Here is a 19,234-nt window from a genome sequence, read left to right on the forward strand (position 1 = left end):
AGCCAGGGCGGTGAGGGCCTGGAGCAAAAAGGAAGCCCCTCACTCAGCCCCTCGGGGCCTCTGTCCGGCTCCTGGGGGCTCCTGTGAGGAGCTGAGCGGGGGCCTCCCTCCCCTGGTGCCTGAGAGTGGAGTGGGCTGGCCAGGGCTTTTCCTGAGCTCCAGAACATTCTGTCTGTGCCCAGGAAGTGGATGGAGCTGGATCACACTTTCCTCCCCACCCACACTCCAGCTTTGTCGTTATTCCCTAAGGGCCCTAACGCCCCGTCCGTGGTCGAGGTGGGGATCTCAGCCCCTCTGAGGTGCCCCCAGGGAATGGTGGTCAGTCAGCTTATTGACGGGCAACTGTGGCAGCCCTGGCTGTGCCCGAGACATCGGGGAAGCACATTCACCATGCAGATTCCAGACGGTCTCCTGGAAAGTCTGCCTGGCTCTGACAGACCCGGGAGTCTGCATCCCTGAGAGGTCCTCCTGATCTGCTGAGGCCCCCTTCTGGAAACACCCCACACCCTGAGAGTGCCGCGCCAGCCTCCCTGGAGTGCCTGGGCTGTCAGGGGAGAGAGCCCGCAGCGCCCTGCCTGCCGGGGGGCGCGTCCACCCTGGTCCACCTAGCGCGTCACAGCCTCAGGGTAGAGGGGACCCCACGCACCCCACACCGGGGAGCTGGAGAAGGACATGAGCTTCTCCCTGTGTGATCCGTTGGGATTCTTGGGAAATGCTGGTCAAGTGCCCCGATGAAACTTCTGACCTCCACCTACCCCGGGGGCTCTGTCATCGCCCTTAGGCCCCTGTCTCTCCGCCTCAGGCATGTCGCCTGTCAGACTCCTCTCTCACTCACACTGATCCGTTCTTTCTGACCTTCTTTTTATTTTCCAAACACGCCGAGCTTACTCCTTCCTCAGGCCTTTGCACCTGCTGTTCCCACGGCCTGGAATGCTTTTCCTCAGCTCTTCCCTCGGCTGACGGCTTCATTCTCAGCTGAGCGATCATGTCACCTGCTCAGACCAGCCTTCCCCCACCACGCCGGCCCCTCCCTGCCCATGTCCTTGACCTTAGCCGGCTTCAGTAGCTTCCCGACCCTTCCCACAGCCAGAAGAGACACTCCTCACCCCATCAGCTTCGTGGCGTGGGGACCTGGGCAGGCTGACGGCTGTATCCCCAGCAGGTGGCACAGAGCCTGGCATACGGTGGGCCCCGGGTAAACCTTTGGGGGCTGAGCACATGAATGGGCGGCACGCCTGTGTCCGTACACGTGCCCGGTGCTTCAGTGCAGAGTGTGGCGCTGGGGGCTTGCCTGTCTCCAAGTCCCAGCTCTGGCCCGTGCTGGTGGGCCTCTCTGAGCCTCAGTTTTCTCATCTGTGAGATGGCCGTGCTGGTACCTACTGGGTAGAGTTCTGGCAGAGGGGAGACGGCACATGTGAAGCCCCTGAGGCCTAGGGAGTGGGCAAGGGAGGCCGGCATTTGGTCACGGACGAGGAGGGAGGCAGGCCCTCAGCATCTGTGGCCTCAGCGGAACCTGCCAGTCTGTGGTTCTTTCATTCAACAGTTATTCATCCAGCACTTTGCTGTGCCAGACACAGTTCTGGGGGTGGGGGGTTCAGCAGGGACTAGAGTCCCTGCCTTTGTGCAGCTCACAGGCTTGTGGAGGCAGCAGACAATGAGCGAGATAGGCCGGTAGAACGAGAGTCTTTTCAATCCTGGTAAGCGCTAAGGAGAAAAATGAAAGCGGGACGGTTGGGAGGTGGGGATAGGATAGATGGGGGGTGGGGCGCACGTCTAGGGGACCAGCTTCCACAGCTGGTGAAGGAACGGGCTTCCGGCTGGATGGCTGACCCCAGAGCCTGACCCCAAGGCAGGGATTTGGTAGCAGCCCTGCCCCGGTTTTGTACTTAGTACGGGCGAGATAGGCTGAATCGGATGCTCTTGTCCACCCGCAGAAACCTCGTCCACCTCGCTCAAGGTGGGGGCGTATGTCTTCATTGGCGTGGGCGGCTTCACCATGCTCATGGGCTTCCTGGGCTGCATTGGTGCTGTCAATGAGGTCCGCTGCCTGCTGGGGATGGTGAGTACGGTCCTCCAGCACCGCCCGCCCAGCCCCCCTCATCCCGCCCAGAGGGGCCTGAGTAGAGCCCCGGCCCAGCCTGGGTGAGGGCGTCTGAGGCGCGTAGGACTTGGTGGGAGCCCCCAGCTGACTCTGTGCCTGCTCTGTGTTCCCAGTACTTTGCCTTCGTCCTCCTGATTCTCATCGCCCAGGTGACTGCTGGGGTCTTATTCTACTTCAACATGGGCAAGGTAAGCACCCTCCTCGTCCCCACCCCCCGACCTGGGCTGGACCAGCCACGTGGGGTGGGGGGCAGGGTTGGCCTGGGACGGGGGCTAGACAAGAGGCCTCTTAGTTGTCACAGAGAAACCCATAGGTGGGGAATTTCCTGGCGGTGCAGTGGTTAGGACTCCGCACTTTCACGGCCAGGGGTGCGGGTTCAATCCCTGGTCAGGGAACTAGGATCCCGCAAGCCATGCGTTGCTGCCGAGAAAAGAAAAACCGGAACCCACAGGTGCCAGGTCAGCCTCCCAGGCTTCCAGCCCCCTGTGGCCACATGGCAGAAGGTTAGAGGAGAGGACAGTACAGGTCGGTGGAGGCGCTGCTGGGCCCAGATCTTGGCTCGATCCCACTACTTTCTAGCTGTGTGGCCGTGGGCAAGCTGCTTTCCTCTCTGTGCCTGTTTCACCTTCTGTAAACTGGGGACATTAATAAATTTAACTCTCAGGGTTTCTGTGATGATTCAGTGAGATGATCTTTATCTTAGCAAAACACTTAGCACAGTTCTCGGCACCTCATCCACAGATGAGGCCCAGGGAGGAGACTGTCCATGAAAACATTATTCCCGTGTCAGCGGGAAGACACTCAGCGTTGAGGAATAAAAAATCAGACATGCTGGGCTTCAACTCTAAGGACATTTGTTGTTGACTGAACCAGAAGTCAGGTTCGGAAGCTCGGAGGCCCTGGTTCTGGCTGTCTGTTCAGCATCCTCATTGTGACGGCTTTCCTTCATCTTGCCACTCACCTCATGGCCGCAAGATGGCTGCCACAGCACCAGGTACGACATCTGTGCTGCTGTGGCCTGAAGAAAGGGAGTGGGCTAGTGCCAGCCATGGCCACCCCTTTTATCAGAAAAGCAAGCCTCCCAAAATTCTCCCCCAGTCTGGGTTATTAACACACCCCTAGCTTCAAGGGGGCTGAGAAAGTGAGTATCCAGCCTTCAGGCTCTAAAGACAGAGACGTAAGAGAGGAGGGAGCTGGCGATGACTATTGGGCCTGCCAGTCGATTGTGGCTGTCACGGTTATTGTGGAGCACCTACTCCATGCACGTGGTATTTTCTAGAAGCTTTATACACATTGTCTCGTCCTCCCAGCAGCTCTGCCGTGTAAGTGTTACGTTGATGGGCAGAGAAGCAGATGCCCAGAGAGATGAGTAACAACGACAGCAGCGGTAGTAGTGATGATAACCCCTCATCCCTAATCCCTCTTCGGCACACACCAGATCCTGGGCACAGTGTTAGCCACGTTACGTTCCTTCTTTCCCTGAGCCTCACCTCCTCATCCTGCAGGTGAGGGGTGAGGGCACAGAGTGGTCAGTGGCCAGGCCAGGTGAGAGCCCAGGCTCCCTGAGGCCAGTCGGAGTTCACCCATGGCTCAGCTGAGGCTGGGACCCTGCCTTCCTCCAGGGCTACAGTTCTTGTCCACTGACTGGGCTGGCAGAGCCAGCGGCCAGGTGATCTCCTACATTTTACCACTTGAAGGTCAAGTTGCCACAGATCTCTCTTGGAAGGAAGCTGAGAAAACATTACAGCAACATCAACAACTAATGCTTAATAGAATTTAGAACAAGCCTGGCAGCAAACGCTTTGCATGTACTGCATTTAATTATTCGTTCCTCACAGCAAGCCTTTGAGGTCACGGGTATGAATACCCTCATTTTCAGATGTGGAAGCTGAGGCACAGAGAGGTTAAGTCACCGGGCCAAAGGTCACACAGCTAGTAAGTGGCAAAGCCAGGATTTGAACCCTGGCAGCCTGGCTTCTGGGTTCATGCTGGTGAAATTTTCATTATAGTGGTTCCTACCTGAATCTGCTTTACTTATTTATAATCCGCCCAGCCTGTTTCCCAGGAGAATTGGAGCTGGCTTCCAACATAGGCATAGAGCAACTAAAATCAATATGAGAAAGATCCGAATGCACACTGAGACAGAAGAAGGCCACTGTTCCTGAAGCTAGGGGACAGCATACTCAACAGCAGCTGAGAGCTAACTTGAACACTGAGCTTCCTGGCAGCCAAGGCAAAAGGGGAAATAGCAGTTTAGTAGATGAAAGGAAAGGAAGTTTAGTAGATGAAAGATGGCTTGGTGCCAGACAGAAAGCCAGTGTTTAGGGAAGGGAAACTACTTTTCCAGTGCAAGCACTATGGGATTAGGTCTTCATTTCCACCCTGTGACACCTGGGGCTTCTCTGGGACCCAGTCACTGGTACATTACAAAGAGAGTGGTTAAGAACTGGGCCCCAGTGAGCCGGTTCCTGTGACTCAGAAGCTGGCCAACATGGCAGGGGTGTCAGGCAGTCCACCTTTTCACCCCTGTTTCCCCATCTCACAGTAATAAAGACGGTGCCCATCTGTGAGCGCCAACCACGTCCCAGGGGCTGAGCTAGTCACTTGGCGCACGTTTTAGTTTTGAGAGCATTTTCAAGTTTAAGAAACTGAGGCCCAGAAAAACAGTGACTTTGGGCCACGGTCACACTCAGCTCAGATGCATCAGAGCAGAGATTTCCATCTCCATCCCTCCGACCCAAGGCCACGCCTTCCTCTACTCCATGCTCCTCCCCTCGAGCTGGTATAATCTGCCTGGCCGCTGACAGGGAGCCATGCCTTAGAGACGCCCCCAGCCCCAGAGCAGGGCTTGTTTGGAGAATCAGCTCTCCTGACTCCAGTCCAGGCTGTGTCTGTCGTGGTACCTCACCGTCCCCTCCTGTGCTTCCCCGCAACCCCCAGGCTCCACACCTCACACCTCCCGCCCCCAGCCCCAGCTGGCCTCACCTTGGCCCACCTCCTTTTCTGGAAAGCGGGGAAATTTCCTGGCTTTGCTGGGGAAGTGCTGGCGCCACTCGATCGCCCGAGTTGGAATGAATGATTTATGTTTTCTTTCCTAGCGCATTGTAAATCCCAGTGGAAGACTAAACATGCCCGGGTGGTGTTTATTCCTGCAGATGAGGCCCAGTTGGGGAGGTGGGACTTGTGTGAGCCTGAAGGAAGCAGGCTTTCTGGAAGGCGATGGGTCCGATCTTCCTTCTCTCTCCAGGCCTCCTGGGCGGGTTGGAGGGACTGAGCCTCTGGGCTCCCCCTGAGGTGGTCTCCAGGGCCGTTATCTGTCCTTCCTCCCAGCAGCCACTGTTCCCAGGGCAGCAACAGGGGAGGCTGGATGCCTTGGGCAAAGCACAGGCCTTCCAAGCCGTGGGTTCTGTGTCTGTCAATGGAGGAGAATAGACCTGGCTGGCCCCCACCCCTGTCAGCGTTGCAGGGAACCCAGACTGCAAGGCTTGTAGAAAACATAGAGGGGTGGCCCAGGGCCCGGACCCCGGAACCAAACTGCCCATGCTGGAGCCCTGCTCTGACACCCTCGGCAAGTTACTCAGCCTCTCTGTGCCTCAGTTCCCTCCTTTGTCAAATGGCAGTAATCCTACAGGTCTGCTCTATTTATCTGCGATTCCGAAGTCCAAAAAACACTTTGAAAAACAAAAATACCATTTGCAACTCATTTGGTGGCAAAATGGAACCGGAACGGAAATGAGCTTGTTGATGGCCATGGTTTACCCCCTTTAGGTGCCCCTTGGGAAATATGAATGGGAGAGATTGTGGGGGGGCGGGTGACACATAGCTCCCAGCCCTTCCTAAAATCTGAACGTTTCTCAGTGCCAGAGCCCACTGGCCCCAAAGGCCACCTGATAGCGTGGTGGCAAGGCTGGAGAGCGTTGACAGATGGGAAGGGCATAGTGTCCGCCTGGTGCAGAGCAGATGTTTGCTGGCATCGTTGCAAGAGTTTATTATTACTGTCACCATTACTAACTTCACTAATGCCTAGTAAGGGCCCAGTAAATGGCAGCTGTTCCTGTTGTCACCAGTATTAATGTTCGTATTAACAAGGGCTGTGGGAACCAGGATTTAGGTGTGGAGTTAAGATTCCTCTGGCTGTTTCCTCATCTGATCACTATCTAGCCCCTGTTTAGTGGGAAAAGGACAGGTCTGGGATTCAGGGCCCTGTGTCCGGCATTTGAGATGGGGGGGGGCGCCGCTATTTGCTGTGTGACCTTGAACATGTTACCCAGCCTCTCTGAGCCTCAGGTGACCTCTTGGGCCATTCCCAGCTCTGATACTCTGGGATTCTGACTTGTTCTCTCCAGGCAGTGAAGGGTGGGAGGTCAGTGAGGAAGGAGGTGAACTTGTAACTGTTTCCCAGCATGTGCTGGGAGCCGGGTTTGGTGCACTCATGCAGGCTGCACCACTGACCTGCGCGTGTGAGACCGCTGAGGCTCTGAAAGGTCATATCAGGGGCTTGTGCAGAAGGTCTGAGGGCTGAGAGCGTGGAGGGAAGGGGCTCGCAGGGTCTGGATGGGAGCCGGGGGTTGGGGGTGGTGACCTTGGCTGGGCTGGACTGCTGTGTGCTCCCCAGAGAGGGTGGCCAGCCAGGAGAACTGTGATTCCCTCCCTCCTCCTTCCCTCTCCCACCTAAGAAGCCCAAAGTAGCCAAATAGCCACGCGCATAGGACTGAGTGCACACGTGGTGAAACGTGCTCCTTGAGGACAGTGCCGCTCTGTGAGACATCTGAGATGTCTGTTTCCCTGCGATGGAAGCTTCCTGATCCACTAGCTTGGGTTTCTACTGCCATAGGGAGGCAGCTGGAGCCAGGACAGGGGGAGGCGATGGTGACCTTCCTCTTCCCTTTTGGGAAGGGGGGAAGAAGGCGTCCAGGCTGTCCTTCTGGAAAGGAATGTGGAGAACAATGGGCGGAGACTCTCAAGCACCTGCGTGCAGGGCTCCCATACCTGACTCAGGCCCCACCCTCAGGGAGCCTGTGGGGGCGGGGCCGGGAGCAAACGACGTCGTCCTCCTGCTGAAATCTGGGGTAACTGGTCATGTAGATTGCGGCCGGACTCTCAGAAAAGACTTGGATGGTCACTGAAAGTAAACATGCCACCCCCTCCACATTCACCAGGGCAAAGGGTCCTCATTTCTTGCCAGGATCCCAGGATGAAGCCTCAAAGCATTGGCAACACCTTCTGTGGGAAACCGGGAGGGGACAGGAAGGTGTGGGTCCCTTACGTTGCATGGGGGTACCTCATTGTAAGAGGCAATTTGACACATTAGAGCATGGAGAGAGGGCTGAACACCATCCCAAAGGGCCATCAAAGGAGCCTGGAGACTTACCCTGGGGAGGAGGGGGTAAAGGAGGACGTGGGTGAGTCTCAACTATCTGAATGATGTTTGTCCTGGGAGAGAACAATTTGATTTGTTTTCTGTGGTCCCAGCTGGGACTTGGGAGGGAGAGGGAGGATAAAAACTAATGGGTAGAAGTCATTTAGGCTCAACTTAAAATGAATTGCTTGTATCAAGAGCCTCCCCAACCTGCAATGTGCTATTTTGTGTGATACTGAGGTCCCCATCACAGGGAGCATTTAAGCAGAGCGTGGAAAAGTATGGGGAGGATTCTTACGTTTGGTTGATATGTTGGACTCAAAGGTGTCTTCTAATTCTACCTCTCTGAGAAAAGTCACACTACAAGGTGACATAAAAACACAGCATGGGGTTGGGGGGAAAGAGAGTCATGCCAGAGGATGGAAGGATCTCAGGCCAGGTGGATATGGTGGGTGGCCTGCTGTGATTAGAATCTCAGGGTTCCAGAGCTGCATATGGCAGGTTATGGTCATATCTCGTCTGCTTGCCGGCTGTCTAATCTTGGGAAGTTGTTCTCACTGTCTGAGCCCTGGTTTTGTCTTCTGGGAAGTGGGGAGGATGGTATTGGGCAGAACCAGGGCTGGCTTCCTGGGTGTGTACCCCGAGCAGCCACACGGTGTCCCACACTTAGAAGGGTGCCGTGCTTGGTTTGATGTCTTGAAATTCGTAATCACTTTGAAATAAGGAGTCCTGCATTTTCATTTTGCACTGGGTTGTAAATTATGCGGCCATTCCTGGGCAAGACTCTTTATTACATGTGAAAGCAACCCAGATCTGGCTGCAGGCTCAGCTGGATCCAGGCTTCTGAAGGCTGCCACCAAGACTGTCCCTCTCCAGGCTCGGCCCTGCTCCCCTCCATTGGCTCCCTCCTCAGGCCAGCTATCCCCAGTGGCTCTTGGGGTGGCCACCAACAGCTCAGGCCCTCATCCCACCAGATCAGCAGAAATAGAGGGCCCATGTTTGTGACCTCGGGTCACATGCCCATCCCTAGACCGCTTGCTGTGGTCAGGGTGTGGAAGGCACTAAGTGGCAGCCTGGGTCTTTGCCCATGGCAGCAAGGGGGCAGGGCTTCCCAGCCACATGGAGGGATTGAGGGGTGCTTACTGCTAAGCAAGGGAACTGCTGTTTCAAGAAGGGAGAGTAGCTGTGGGGCAGGCAGAAACCACAGAGAGGTTGCAGCAGGGATGAAGTGAGAGGGCGAGTGTCTTCTCACTCTCCCTCCCTGCTCCTTCTTGTCTCAAGAATGGCCTGGTTGCCAGGGTAACTTCCCTGGGCTCCTGACACTGCCTCTTGGGCATTTGCTTCAGCTCCAAGCTGAACCAGCCCCTGCAGCCATGGTCCCCGTGGCCCAGTTGTGTCCCTCAGCCCCATTCTGGGCTGGAGGATGGTTGTGGTGTTTCCATGGAAACCACCCAGCCTCAGTGGAAACCACCCAGCTTCCATGACCTTCTCATTTCTGGGGCCTGAAACAGGGAAGTCTGTGCTGCTGCTGCGGCAACCATGCCGGGTATAAATAGAGCCCAGGTCGGTGGGGGAGGGTGGGTGGGAGGATGTGGGGAGATGGCTGTCTATGCATATGCCTCTGGGAACCCCCTCCTTTCCACGCCTCAGGGATCATCTGCTCACCGGGGAGTCGAGGTGGAGCAGAGACAGTCGGGGCAAAAAGACTGAGATTCCGCAGGCAGACAACCCCCGCTGTGTGACATGGGCAAACCACTGAGCTTCTCTGGGCCCTCCTTAAAACTGCTCTGACCTGCTGCAAGGTACGGCCATGTGGTTTAAATGCCGATAGAGCTTAATGGGTAAAAACTTGGGTTCCGGAATCAGAAGAGCCTGGGTCCAAACCCCAGCTCTTCACATGTTGGCTGTGAGTCCTTGGGCAAGTTAATTAACCTCTCTGGGCCTCGTTTTCTGCACCTCCCTAATGAGGGAACGAGGTCAGTACCTGGGCCATAGGTCTGCTCAGAGGATTCAAGTGAAATACTGCATTAAAAGTCCTTAGCATGGCGCTGGTAATAATAAGCATGAGATCAAAGTTAGCTGCAGCTGTTGTGATTACTGACAGGCAAGCTCTGCAAATTGTAGAGCTCCGTGTGCGTGATATCAAAGAAGTATTGATGCTTCGCTAAGAGTTTTATGGAAAGGGAGGGGGCAGAGAGCAGTTCCAGAGGGTGGGGCTGCCTGGGGGTGGGGCTGGTCTCGCAGGGTTGGTGAAGGCCCGCAGCAGCTCGAAGGTCGGTCTGGAGGATGTGGGTTCTCTGAGCGCTGCATTCGTGAGGAGCTGGCGGAAGCCCTGTTCACGGGCTTCTGAGCCAGGCTCTGTAAGCGCCCCCCTGGAGGCACCTGTCCCATCTCCCCAATTCCTCTTTCTCAGCAGCAGAGGACCAGGTGCGGGGCTGTCCCTTCGGTGCCCCTACCCCTCTCGGGCACCTTGCCCCAGGGTTCTGCAGGGACAGCAGGTGACCATGACCAGCCTGTCCCTGCTGGGGCACCCGGGGAGGCCCCTGGGCAAAGTCGGCAGGTGGGGCCCGGCCTCTGGGCCGAGGGAAGCGTGTCCGCAGCTCTTAGGCTGGTTTCGGGTTTGCCTCCCTTGCACAGCTGACTTGCTCCTGAAAAGCTGCGGTGGTGAGATCCTCTATTCAGAGCCCCAGTAAGAGGCCTTGGGGGCTGAAGCCCTTTGATCTCTGCACCCCGCTCCTGCCTTCACTGTAAATGACTGTTTTCTCTGGGGGGTTAGTGAAAAGCAGGTGCTTCTCTCTTCCTCCATGGGGGACCCTGGAGTCCCAGCACAGGCGGGATGCAAACTTTGTGGGGCCCTGGTGTGGGGCAGGTGGCGGGGTTACACACGCGTCCCTTACCCGTGCTCGCCACACACTTACTCTGGCCAGGCTGGGTCAGACCCAGTCCCTGCCCCCGCAGAGCTGATGTTCCAGTGGGGGAGAGAGACCATAAATCCTGGAAACAGGGGAGCAGGTAATGACGAGACTATGAAGAAAAATATATCATGCTTCCCCTTGTAGGATAAGGAGGGTCTTGGAGGAGACAGAGAAGGGCTGACATTTTCTGGGTGGTCCAGGAAGGCCTTTCTGAGGAGGTGCCATTTGAGTAGAGCTGTAAAGAAAGTGGAAGAGTCAGCCGCATTCATATTTGGGGAAACAGGGTCCTAGGCGGAGGGGACAGCAAGTGCAAAGGCCCTGAGGCAGGAGTATGCCTCGCACAAAGACAGCAAGACCTGTGTAACTGAAATAGAGGGAGGACAATCAGAGGACACGAAGTCTGGAAAGAGCAGGGCCAAATGGCGTAGGGCCTTGTGGGCTGTTGAGAAGACAGCGGTGTGTCTGCAGAGCGTGGTGAGAGGGCCCTGGCTGGTTTTCAGCAGTGACGTGGACAGATTCCCATCTAAAGGGCCATGTGCTGCTGAGTACTGAGGAGACGGTCAGGTGGGAGGGTTTTTTTTTTGTTTTTTTTGTGTGGTACGTGGGCCTCTCACTGTTGTGGCCTCTCCCGTTGTGGAGCACAGGCTCCGGACACACAGGCCCAGCGGTCATGGCTCACAGGCTCAGCCGCTCCGCGGCATGTGGGATCTTCCCGGACCGGGGCACGAACCCGTGTCCCCTGCATCGGCAGGCGGACTCTCAGCCACTGCGCCGCCAGGGAAGCCCAGGTGGGAGCTTTTGACCCTGACCACACTGGGCTTAGCGTGGTGACCGGGGGAGAAGGTACCCAGGAAGTACCAGGAAAGTGAAAATTGGTTGGAATGGGTGACGAAACGCTTTTGAGCTCTGAGCGTGTCCCCAGTGTTTGGGGGGAGTGGGGGAGAGGCAGCTTAAGCACATATGACCGGAGGTGGGGTGCGGGTTTCAGGGAATCTGACCTCGGTCCTCACTCTCCCTCTGCAGCTGAAGCAGGAGATGGGCGGCATCGTGACCAAGCTCATTCAGAACTACACGGATGGTCACGAGGACAGCCTTCAGGAGGCCTGGGACTACGTGCAGGCCCAGGTGAGGGGACGTGGGAGACTGGCCTCTGTGTGTCTGTGTGTCTGTGGCTGGTCGTCTGTGGGCCTGCGTGTGCCTGACAGACAGACGATGTTAGCGGTTTGAGTGTCAGTGTGTATCTGTTGGGGGCAGGGCTCCTGAGCAGCCCCGCTTCCTGCCACCCCCAGCATTTCCTCGCCCAGGGGCTCCGGGCGCTGGAGCCTGTCCAGGGCTGTCCCCAAGTGGCCAGAAGCAGGGGTAGCCCTCGACCCTCTCCTCTGAAGCCGGACTGGGGCGTGCTGACAGCTCCCCCTGGAGGTTAAGAAACCGGGTGCCGTGACAGTCTGCAGAATGTCTTGAGCATTTTGTAACATAAGAGAGTTTGGTGGTTATAGCTAAAAACGGAGAACTTGTCTGGCTAACTAGTTCTCTGGAAAGTTATGTGGTTACCGGGCCAGCTGTTTGCAATCAGCTGGTTAGCAGGTTCAGAATCCTTGTATTTTATCATAAAGGTTAGAAAGCTTAAGTTTTTAAATAATGGTTGTCAGCTGAAATGCACAGCCCCAAGGAATCCCCTTGTTTCCATTTTACTTCTAGTTTAATTGGGAATGAAAGTTAACGTTTATTGACAGCTTCCATATCTATGAAAATGATTCTATGATTTGCTGATATAATAAAGTATGTTGTCAGATTTCTTACTACTGATTAGCCTTAAATTCCTAAAATAAAAATATTTGATCAAAAAAAAAAAAAGAAACTGGGTGCCAGAGCTGAGATGCTGACACAGGTCCGAGTGGAGGCTGCCTTTGGGGAGGAGCCGCGGGAACCTTCAGGGGTGAAAGGCATGTTCTATTCAAATCTTGGTCCAGGTGGTGGTTATGCCAATATGGGTGGCAAAGTTCATCAAGCTGAATTTGTACACTTTGGTGTGTGTGTGTGTGTGTTCCACCTCAAAGCGAAAGAGAGAGACTGGCTGGCTGGCTGACTGACTGACTGCTTGATAGAATGACTGACTGACTAACAGAATGACTGATTGGCTGACTGACTAACAAGCAGACTGACTGACAGAATGACTGACAAACCGGCTGAATGACTAACAGAATGACTGACCGATTGTCTAAATGAATGAATGACTGACTGATGGATGAAACAACTGACGACTGACTGACTGACTGACTGGGTTCCCAGCCTGCCTCGATGATGGACCAATCAGCACACACGCAAAGCGCCCTCAGTGATGGGACCCCAGCTGCCCCGCTTTGGTGGTCCCAGGTGTTGTGTGCCCTTGGCCAGGAGCCGCCCTCTCCATGCTGCAGCTCCCCCTCTGTCACAGAGGGCCCTGCAGACAACAGTCACTTAGGACCTGCCGGCACTGCCTGCCGGCTGCCTTCGGGGAGACCTGTGGGATGTGAGGGGCAGGGACAGGACAGCACGAGAAAGCCTGACACCAGGAGAGCGTGGAGACTAGAGATGGGTCTCTGTCCCGGCAACATGGGCATGTCCATCATGTGAGCTGGGAGGAAGGGAGGGTGACACATTCTAGCCTGCGTGCTGCACAGAGTTTTGGTGACACAGGGGGCCTGTGGCATCTGGAGGGCTCCAGGAGCACAGGGAGACGTTTTTCATGCCCCCTTTGGTTTGATCCGCAGTGGCTGAGACCCTCTGCTAAGATTAGAGGGAGCGGGGTGTCCCAGGGTGAACAAGTGTTACCCTTCAAGGAGCCTGGGGACAGAGGCGGGTCCCTGGGGAGGTGATGAGCACCCATCATGGGAGGTGGTGGACTGGCTTGGGGATTCCTGCAGGTTGCAGGGCCTCTAGGTGATTTGACGTCTGTCAGATGCTGCTTGGGATGGTGGTAAGAAAACAGAGGGTGAGTCAGGCTCCCAGGGCTGAAATACAAAACTCAGCTACTTCCTGGCCAGGCCTTCTCTGAGCCTGTTTCCTCATGTATAAAATGGGACTGTTGACCCATGCTTACGTGAGATGAGTTTATAAAGCCCGAGGCACTTGTCATGTGGCATGTGGGTGGTGATGTTTAATCATCACGCACAACCACTGAGACACCGGGGGCGTCAGTGCAGGGGCTCCTGGTGAGCGGGGCTTTGCCTGCTGCAGTCGAAGGACCAAGGCAAGCTGCCTCATTTTGCTTGGGTGTGGGAGGGCCTGTGGGTGCCCCTCAGAGGTCTGAGGTGCCAGCCTTTCTTGCTGGAGAGGAGGCAGCCAGGCACCTGCAACATAAAGAATAAATCCTAGACCAGCAACTGCCTGGAGCCGGAGAACGCCTGAGCGAGCCTGGCACGCCCTCTGCTGGCCACCAGGCTGCTCGTCAGGCACTTCCCACCAGAGATAGGAAGGAAGCAGGTGGGGAAGCGACCTCGCGCTGGGCAAGGTGTCACACAGCTCTCCCATGCTAGCCCTTCAGCCTCCCGGGGGCCCTAGCAGAGTGGCTGTCATCACCCCATTCTCCGGTGAGGAAATCGGGGCTCAGAGAAGTGCAGCGGCTTGCCTGTGCACAGGGTAGGGCCAGAAATGGAAAGGACCCTCCCCCGACTCTGCTCTGCCTTCCCGGGCATTTCCCGGCACAGGCTTAGTCCCTGAGGTCCCAGTCCTGTCGGGAATTCAAGCCCACGTGTGATCTGAAGCCTCTCGCGGTCCCCTTCATGAGCCCCCAGAAAGACTCTTTGCCTCAGGAACTAGAGCATTTTCTCCTCTAAAAAGGCAGATGTACCGTGTTTCCCCTTTCACTCTGGCAACCAGGAAGCTCAGCGCCAAACCTCAGCTCCAGCATGTTCTCAGAGCCGAAAAGTGGAACTGGCCTTCCCCGGGCGATTACCGTGCTCTCCAGCCTGAGCTGGATGCCTTGCCTGCCTCGTCTCATTTAGTCCTTATAACAGACCGAGTTAGGAACCTTTGTTCCCTGCATTTTGCAGATGGGGAAGTTGAGGTCAGCACTTTGATCAGAGTTGAGTAGCTGGTAGGTGGCAGAAATGGGATTTGAACCCGGTAGCCTGACTCCAGCCCCCAAACCCTTAGCCGTGTGCCGTCTGCCCGCCTCACGTCCCGTATACCTTGACCATCTTCTTCCAACTTGACCGTCCCTCCTGCTCTGCTTTATATTTTTGCTGATTTTGTTTCCTCCTGTTTTCATCGTTTATGGTATATCCCGAGAGCCCCTTTAAATCCCTTGTGGCTCACAAATGCCAAAGTGAAGCGTAAACTCTAATCCTGGTGGATTGGCCGAGACCGGGCTTGGGGGCAGCTGGAAGGGGCAGATCTGAGCTCCTGTCCAGGAAGACCCCAGCTGAGCGGGCGATGGACTCGAACAGACTGTCCCCTTCTCTGCCCAGGTGAAGTGCTGCGGCTGGGCCAGCTTCTACAACTGGACAGAAAACGCCGAGCTCATGAATCGCATCAACATCACCTACCCCTGTTCCTGCAAGAACAAGAGCAAGGACAACAGCAGCATTTCGCCACAGACGGGCTTCTGCGAGGCCCCCGTTGGCAATGGGACCCAGAGCAGCAACAACCCCGACGAGTGGCCTGTGTACAAGGAGGTGCGTGGATGGCTGTCGGGTAGGGCTGGGCTCGGTGCACAGGGGGTTCAGACCCTCAGTCCCCCCGGCTCGCTCATCTGTGTATTCATCAATGTCTCCATTCAAGGAACACCCAGACCCCTCTGTGCTGGCCCTCCAGGCTGGGGGTGGCCCCTCCTGGGGATTCTGAGTGATGGGGTGAAGTGGCCCATCGTGGGGTGACGTGGCTGTGTTCTCCACTTGTAGGGCTGCATGGAGAAGGTGCAGGCCTGGCTGCAGGAGAACCTGGGCGTCATCCTTGGCGTGTGTGTGGGCGTCGCTGTCATCGAGGTCTGGGTCCCACCCCCTCCAACCCTCCCCATGCTGCCCTCCCGGGTCGTCCCTGCTCTGCAGGCCTCCAGTGCGGGGAGGGGCGGGTTGAGGCTCTTCAGCTTCTAGAGGCCCTGCGGCTAGCGTGGCCTGACCGCTGCCCCTCGCCGGCCCCTCTGCCGCCTGAATCACGGGCTGGTCCTGAGGCTCTAGTTGAGGATCAGCTTCATCCAGGTCAAGGCCCGTGTGTTGACCTGGGGCCTCTGGGGACCTGGGCAGCCCGGCCTGACTCTGACTCTCACCTTCTCCCTCGACAGCTTCTGGGGATGCTCCTCTCCATATCCTTGTGCCGGCACATCCATTCCGAAGACTACAGCAAGGTCCCCAAGTACTGAAGTGGCCGCTGTCCCCACCTCCCTGCCTGTCCCCCAACCTCAGGGCTCCTAGGGGTCTCCCTGGCTCCCCCTGCAGGCCTGCCTCCCACCTCACTGCCAAGACCCCTTGTCCGTCCTGTGCTGGCTGGAAGTGGGGGGCGTCCTGGGGCCTGGACCCCTCTCCTTTGCTTTTCTGCCGCCAGCCTTAAGCCCCAGCTCTTCTGTGGCTCCTCCGCTCACTGTCTGCCAGGGTTGCCTTAGCGACTCCGAGGAAACGCTCCCTGCACAGGTGGGCTGGGTTTCTACCTGCCTTGGGGGCTGTGTATATGGCGCGGGAGGAAGTGTATTAAAAACTTGGGGGCGGGGTGGATAAGGCGCCCTGGGCTGTCGGGTGACTGCCCACTGCGTGGGTCAACTTTGTTTCCACTACTTTGTTTCTACTGTCCTCGGTTTTCACATTTTCGTTGAGGTGGGAGGGGGGGCTTTACCTGACATGAGGAGAGCACCCCTTCCCCAGCCTGAGCCAGCCCCACCCGGGCAGCTCAGATCAGTCTGGGCCGTGCTGTGAGCGGTGCCTAGGTGAGCTGGGCTGGAGCGGGACTGCCTGGGCCAGAGGGTCTGGACTGGCCCTGGGCCGCCTAGGGAATCAGACGGGTGAACCCTCCGGGTGTGGCACAGAGCTGGCCCTGCATTCTCCAGGACCCTGAGCTGTCCAGGGAAGCTAGAGGATGCTTTTTCCTGTCCTCTGTCCCCTGGGGACTGGGTGGGTAAGGCTGTGCCTTGTAGGGGAGTGGGGAGGGGCCCTGTGTACAGTTCTGTAAAACATAGATGACTGATTATTAAAGAGATTTGTAACGATCCAGCCGGCCATGGTGGGGATGCTGCTTCCCCGGGTTGGGGGAGGACCGCAGGGGAGAGGTAATGTTAACAGAGTGGCTGGGTCTGCAGGAGAGCGTTGTGGGCGCCTGACTGCTGTCTCCAGGGCCGGGGGCCCTTTGGGGGCATCTCTGGTCCCCTGTTCAAGCTGGAGCCATGAGAAGTGTGACGCCTGCCTCTTGTCCATTTGCGTGGCTGCCGGCGTGGCTGGAGTTGGATTTGTGTGTTCAAACAGGTGTAGATGGTACCCCTAGGTTCCGGCCTCCGAGACCAGGGTACAGGTGCCCCTGGGCTGGCCGCGGGGGTGCATCAGTGAAGCCACAGAATGAACTCCGCCTCTTTCTAGAGCATCTGTTTTTCACAAAGGAAGGAAACGTTTTCATATTAAAGAAATGTGATGGAGTAAGATGTGCAGAGTTCAGGAGGTTTTTAAAGACGCAAGATGAGACTTTAAAGGAAGCTCTTACTTGTGCACAGGGGTGAGCCCCACACACCCCCTGCCCAGCATCACAAAGCCCAGAGGAGGTGTTCAGATGCTCTGCCATCATGGCGGCTTTAGGACTTATGAGGAGGAAGTTCCCTGGGGTGGAGGGGGCGGTGTGGTGGGTGGGGCAGGCTGGGAGAATGGCCAGTCTAGGGTGGCACTTGTTCCGCCATCTCCTCCTCTCCAACTTCTCCGGGACGGGGCCCTGGAGGCAGAGGAAGGGGCCGTTGGGGGACTTGCCTCCCTGAAGCGGGGCGAGAAGGGTAGTGGAGGTGTTTCAGCGGGACCCACCAGGTGGCGCTGCCGCCCCAGCCTTGGAGCTGGTGGAACCCAGAGTTGTTGTCAGGTCACTCCAGGTGCGTCACCAGCTCCAGGCCTGTGGGTCTCTCAGTCGGGTGGGTTGGTTAAAGTGCAGATTCCAGGGCTCAGCAGATCTGGGCTGGGGAGAAGGAAACTGCATCTTTAGCAGCCCTCCAAGGTAATTCCTGAATCAAGTTGCTTTAGTTCCTCGGGCTCTGAAAAGATGTTAGCTACAGATGCTCCCCAAAGAGAGATGGGCTGGAGGGTGGACCTGGGAAAGAGCCCTTGTCTGGACAGGAAGGAGGGAGGGGTGCACCTTAGAGACAGTCTAATTCTTGATCTGAATCCAGTTAATTTCTTGCAAGAGGCTTTCTGCCGCTAAAATCCAGGGCAAACCCGCTCTCGGGCCTGTGGGAGGTGCCGGGCACAGCCCTGGGCTGAAAAAACCTTCAACTCCAAGGGGCTGTTCGCCGCAGTCAGGGACTCTCCCTGGAGCTCTTCCCAAGCTCAGAGGGCTGAGGGCTCTGAGTGAAGCTGTCCCAGCTTATTTCGTGTATAATCTGCCTCATTCCACAAAGGAAGTGCATCTAAAAAAATATAAAAACTTAGAGAAAAGTAAAGTTATGAGGAAGTATAGACTTGGGTGAAATAAACACGCGTTTATTTGATTTGCCCAACCTGCTGATGGCAAATGCACAGTGAGGGGCTGCAGGAGGAGGGCGCTGAGGAGCCCGGGGCCCTGTAGGCAGTGGCGGGAGAGTCTAGGTGGCCACAGGGCGGCGCTTCCCTGCCCTTCAGTGACGCCTGCGGATGGGGCCCCTAGTGGGACACCTGGAAAGGTAGGTGTGAGGGTGTTGGGTGTTGCAGACAGGGGTCTCTGCCCGGGCGCTTTCTCAGGATCCATCAGGACCCAGGAGTTGGGGACGACACCAGGCTGGGGCTAGTAATCAACTGAGCACAAGGAAACCTCGGGCCCCTTTCTTCCCCATGCACAACTCTCCTCCACCCTCCTCGTCCTGGGTGGAAGAATGGGAGCGCCAGGATGGTCCAGGAAGCCCAGAGCCCCTTCCCCAAAGAGCAACAGCAGATGTTAGCTGAGAACACAGCGTGAAATGCCTGGGACTCTGGGGCTGAGGCTGGGAGTCTCAAGAAGGTGGGGGGCAAGCGAGACCTGAGGTAACTCCTGTCCCAGCCACCAGCTGACCTCCGACCTAAATGGACCTTGGCTACCTCCCTCTCGAGTGGGTGAAGGGGAGGGATGGGGGAGTATAGAAGGTTCTACCTGGCCTCTCCTCACGGGTCCTGTGCCACAGAGAGTAGGAGTGGGTTCAAAACTGTGCCTGAAAATATTTTAGAGAAGACAGGGAAGATGTCGTAAGTGATTAGGGGGTGGGCTAAGTGCCGCAGCCGGCTTCCTCTGGCATGCCCGCCTCCTGAGGCACGTGCTGGCCTGGCAGCAGGACTGGAGCGTCATGGAGCGGACTCTAAGGACATCCTCCTGCCTCCACAGCCTCCCTCTGCCCCAGATTTCCTGGGATGACCCCAGGGTTGTGTTGTGAAACCTGGTCACCATCGCCCTGAGCCTGCTGGCCACTCACTCCTACCTCCTGGGAGGACCGAGTTTCTCCTCCCGCTTCTGCCCCAGGCCCGTGAAATTCCACAGGGAGGTGCTGTGGACTGGCTTCTCTAATTCCCAGCTGGCCCCGAGAGCCAGTCATGTGTCCACAGGGGCCATGGGCTTCTAGCCTCTGACGTCCCTCCCTGGCGGCTGGGCCAGCTGAGCTGCTGCCAGGCCTTCTGTGGGGTGGGGCCACCCCCGGGCCGCTGTCTCTCCCATCAAGTTCCAGGCCAGGGCACATGCCGTTCTGAGGACTGGCCAAGG

The 19,234-nt window shown here is 56.8% G+C and overlaps 1 protein-coding gene across 2 annotated transcripts in view; it reads left to right on the forward strand.

The window, feature by feature from the left end:
• Positions 1-16,551, forward strand: part of CD82 (CD82 molecule) — a 51,663-nt gene extending 35,112 nt beyond the window's left edge. For both annotated transcript variants that reach the window (XM_060018754.1, XM_060018753.1), the window contains exons 4-9: positions 1,935-2,059; positions 2,215-2,289; positions 11,399-11,500; positions 14,824-15,030; positions 15,256-15,339; positions 15,636-16,551. In XM_060018754.1, the coding sequence (XP_059874737.1) occupies positions 1,935-2,059; positions 2,215-2,289; positions 11,399-11,500; positions 14,824-15,030; positions 15,256-15,339; positions 15,636-15,713 (671 nt within the window). In that variant the 3' untranslated portion in view covers positions 15,714-16,551. The remainder of the gene's footprint in view (positions 1-1,934; positions 2,060-2,214; positions 2,290-11,398; positions 11,501-14,823; positions 15,031-15,255; positions 15,340-15,635) is intronic.
• The last annotated feature ends 2,683 nt before the right edge of the window (positions 16,552-19,234 follow it).

The sequence above is a fragment of the Delphinus delphis genome, chromosome 8, assembly GCF_949987515.2.
Source record: "Delphinus delphis chromosome 8, mDelDel1.2, whole genome shotgun sequence".
Taxonomy (NCBI): domain Eukaryota; kingdom Metazoa; phylum Chordata; class Mammalia; order Artiodactyla; family Delphinidae; genus Delphinus; species Delphinus delphis.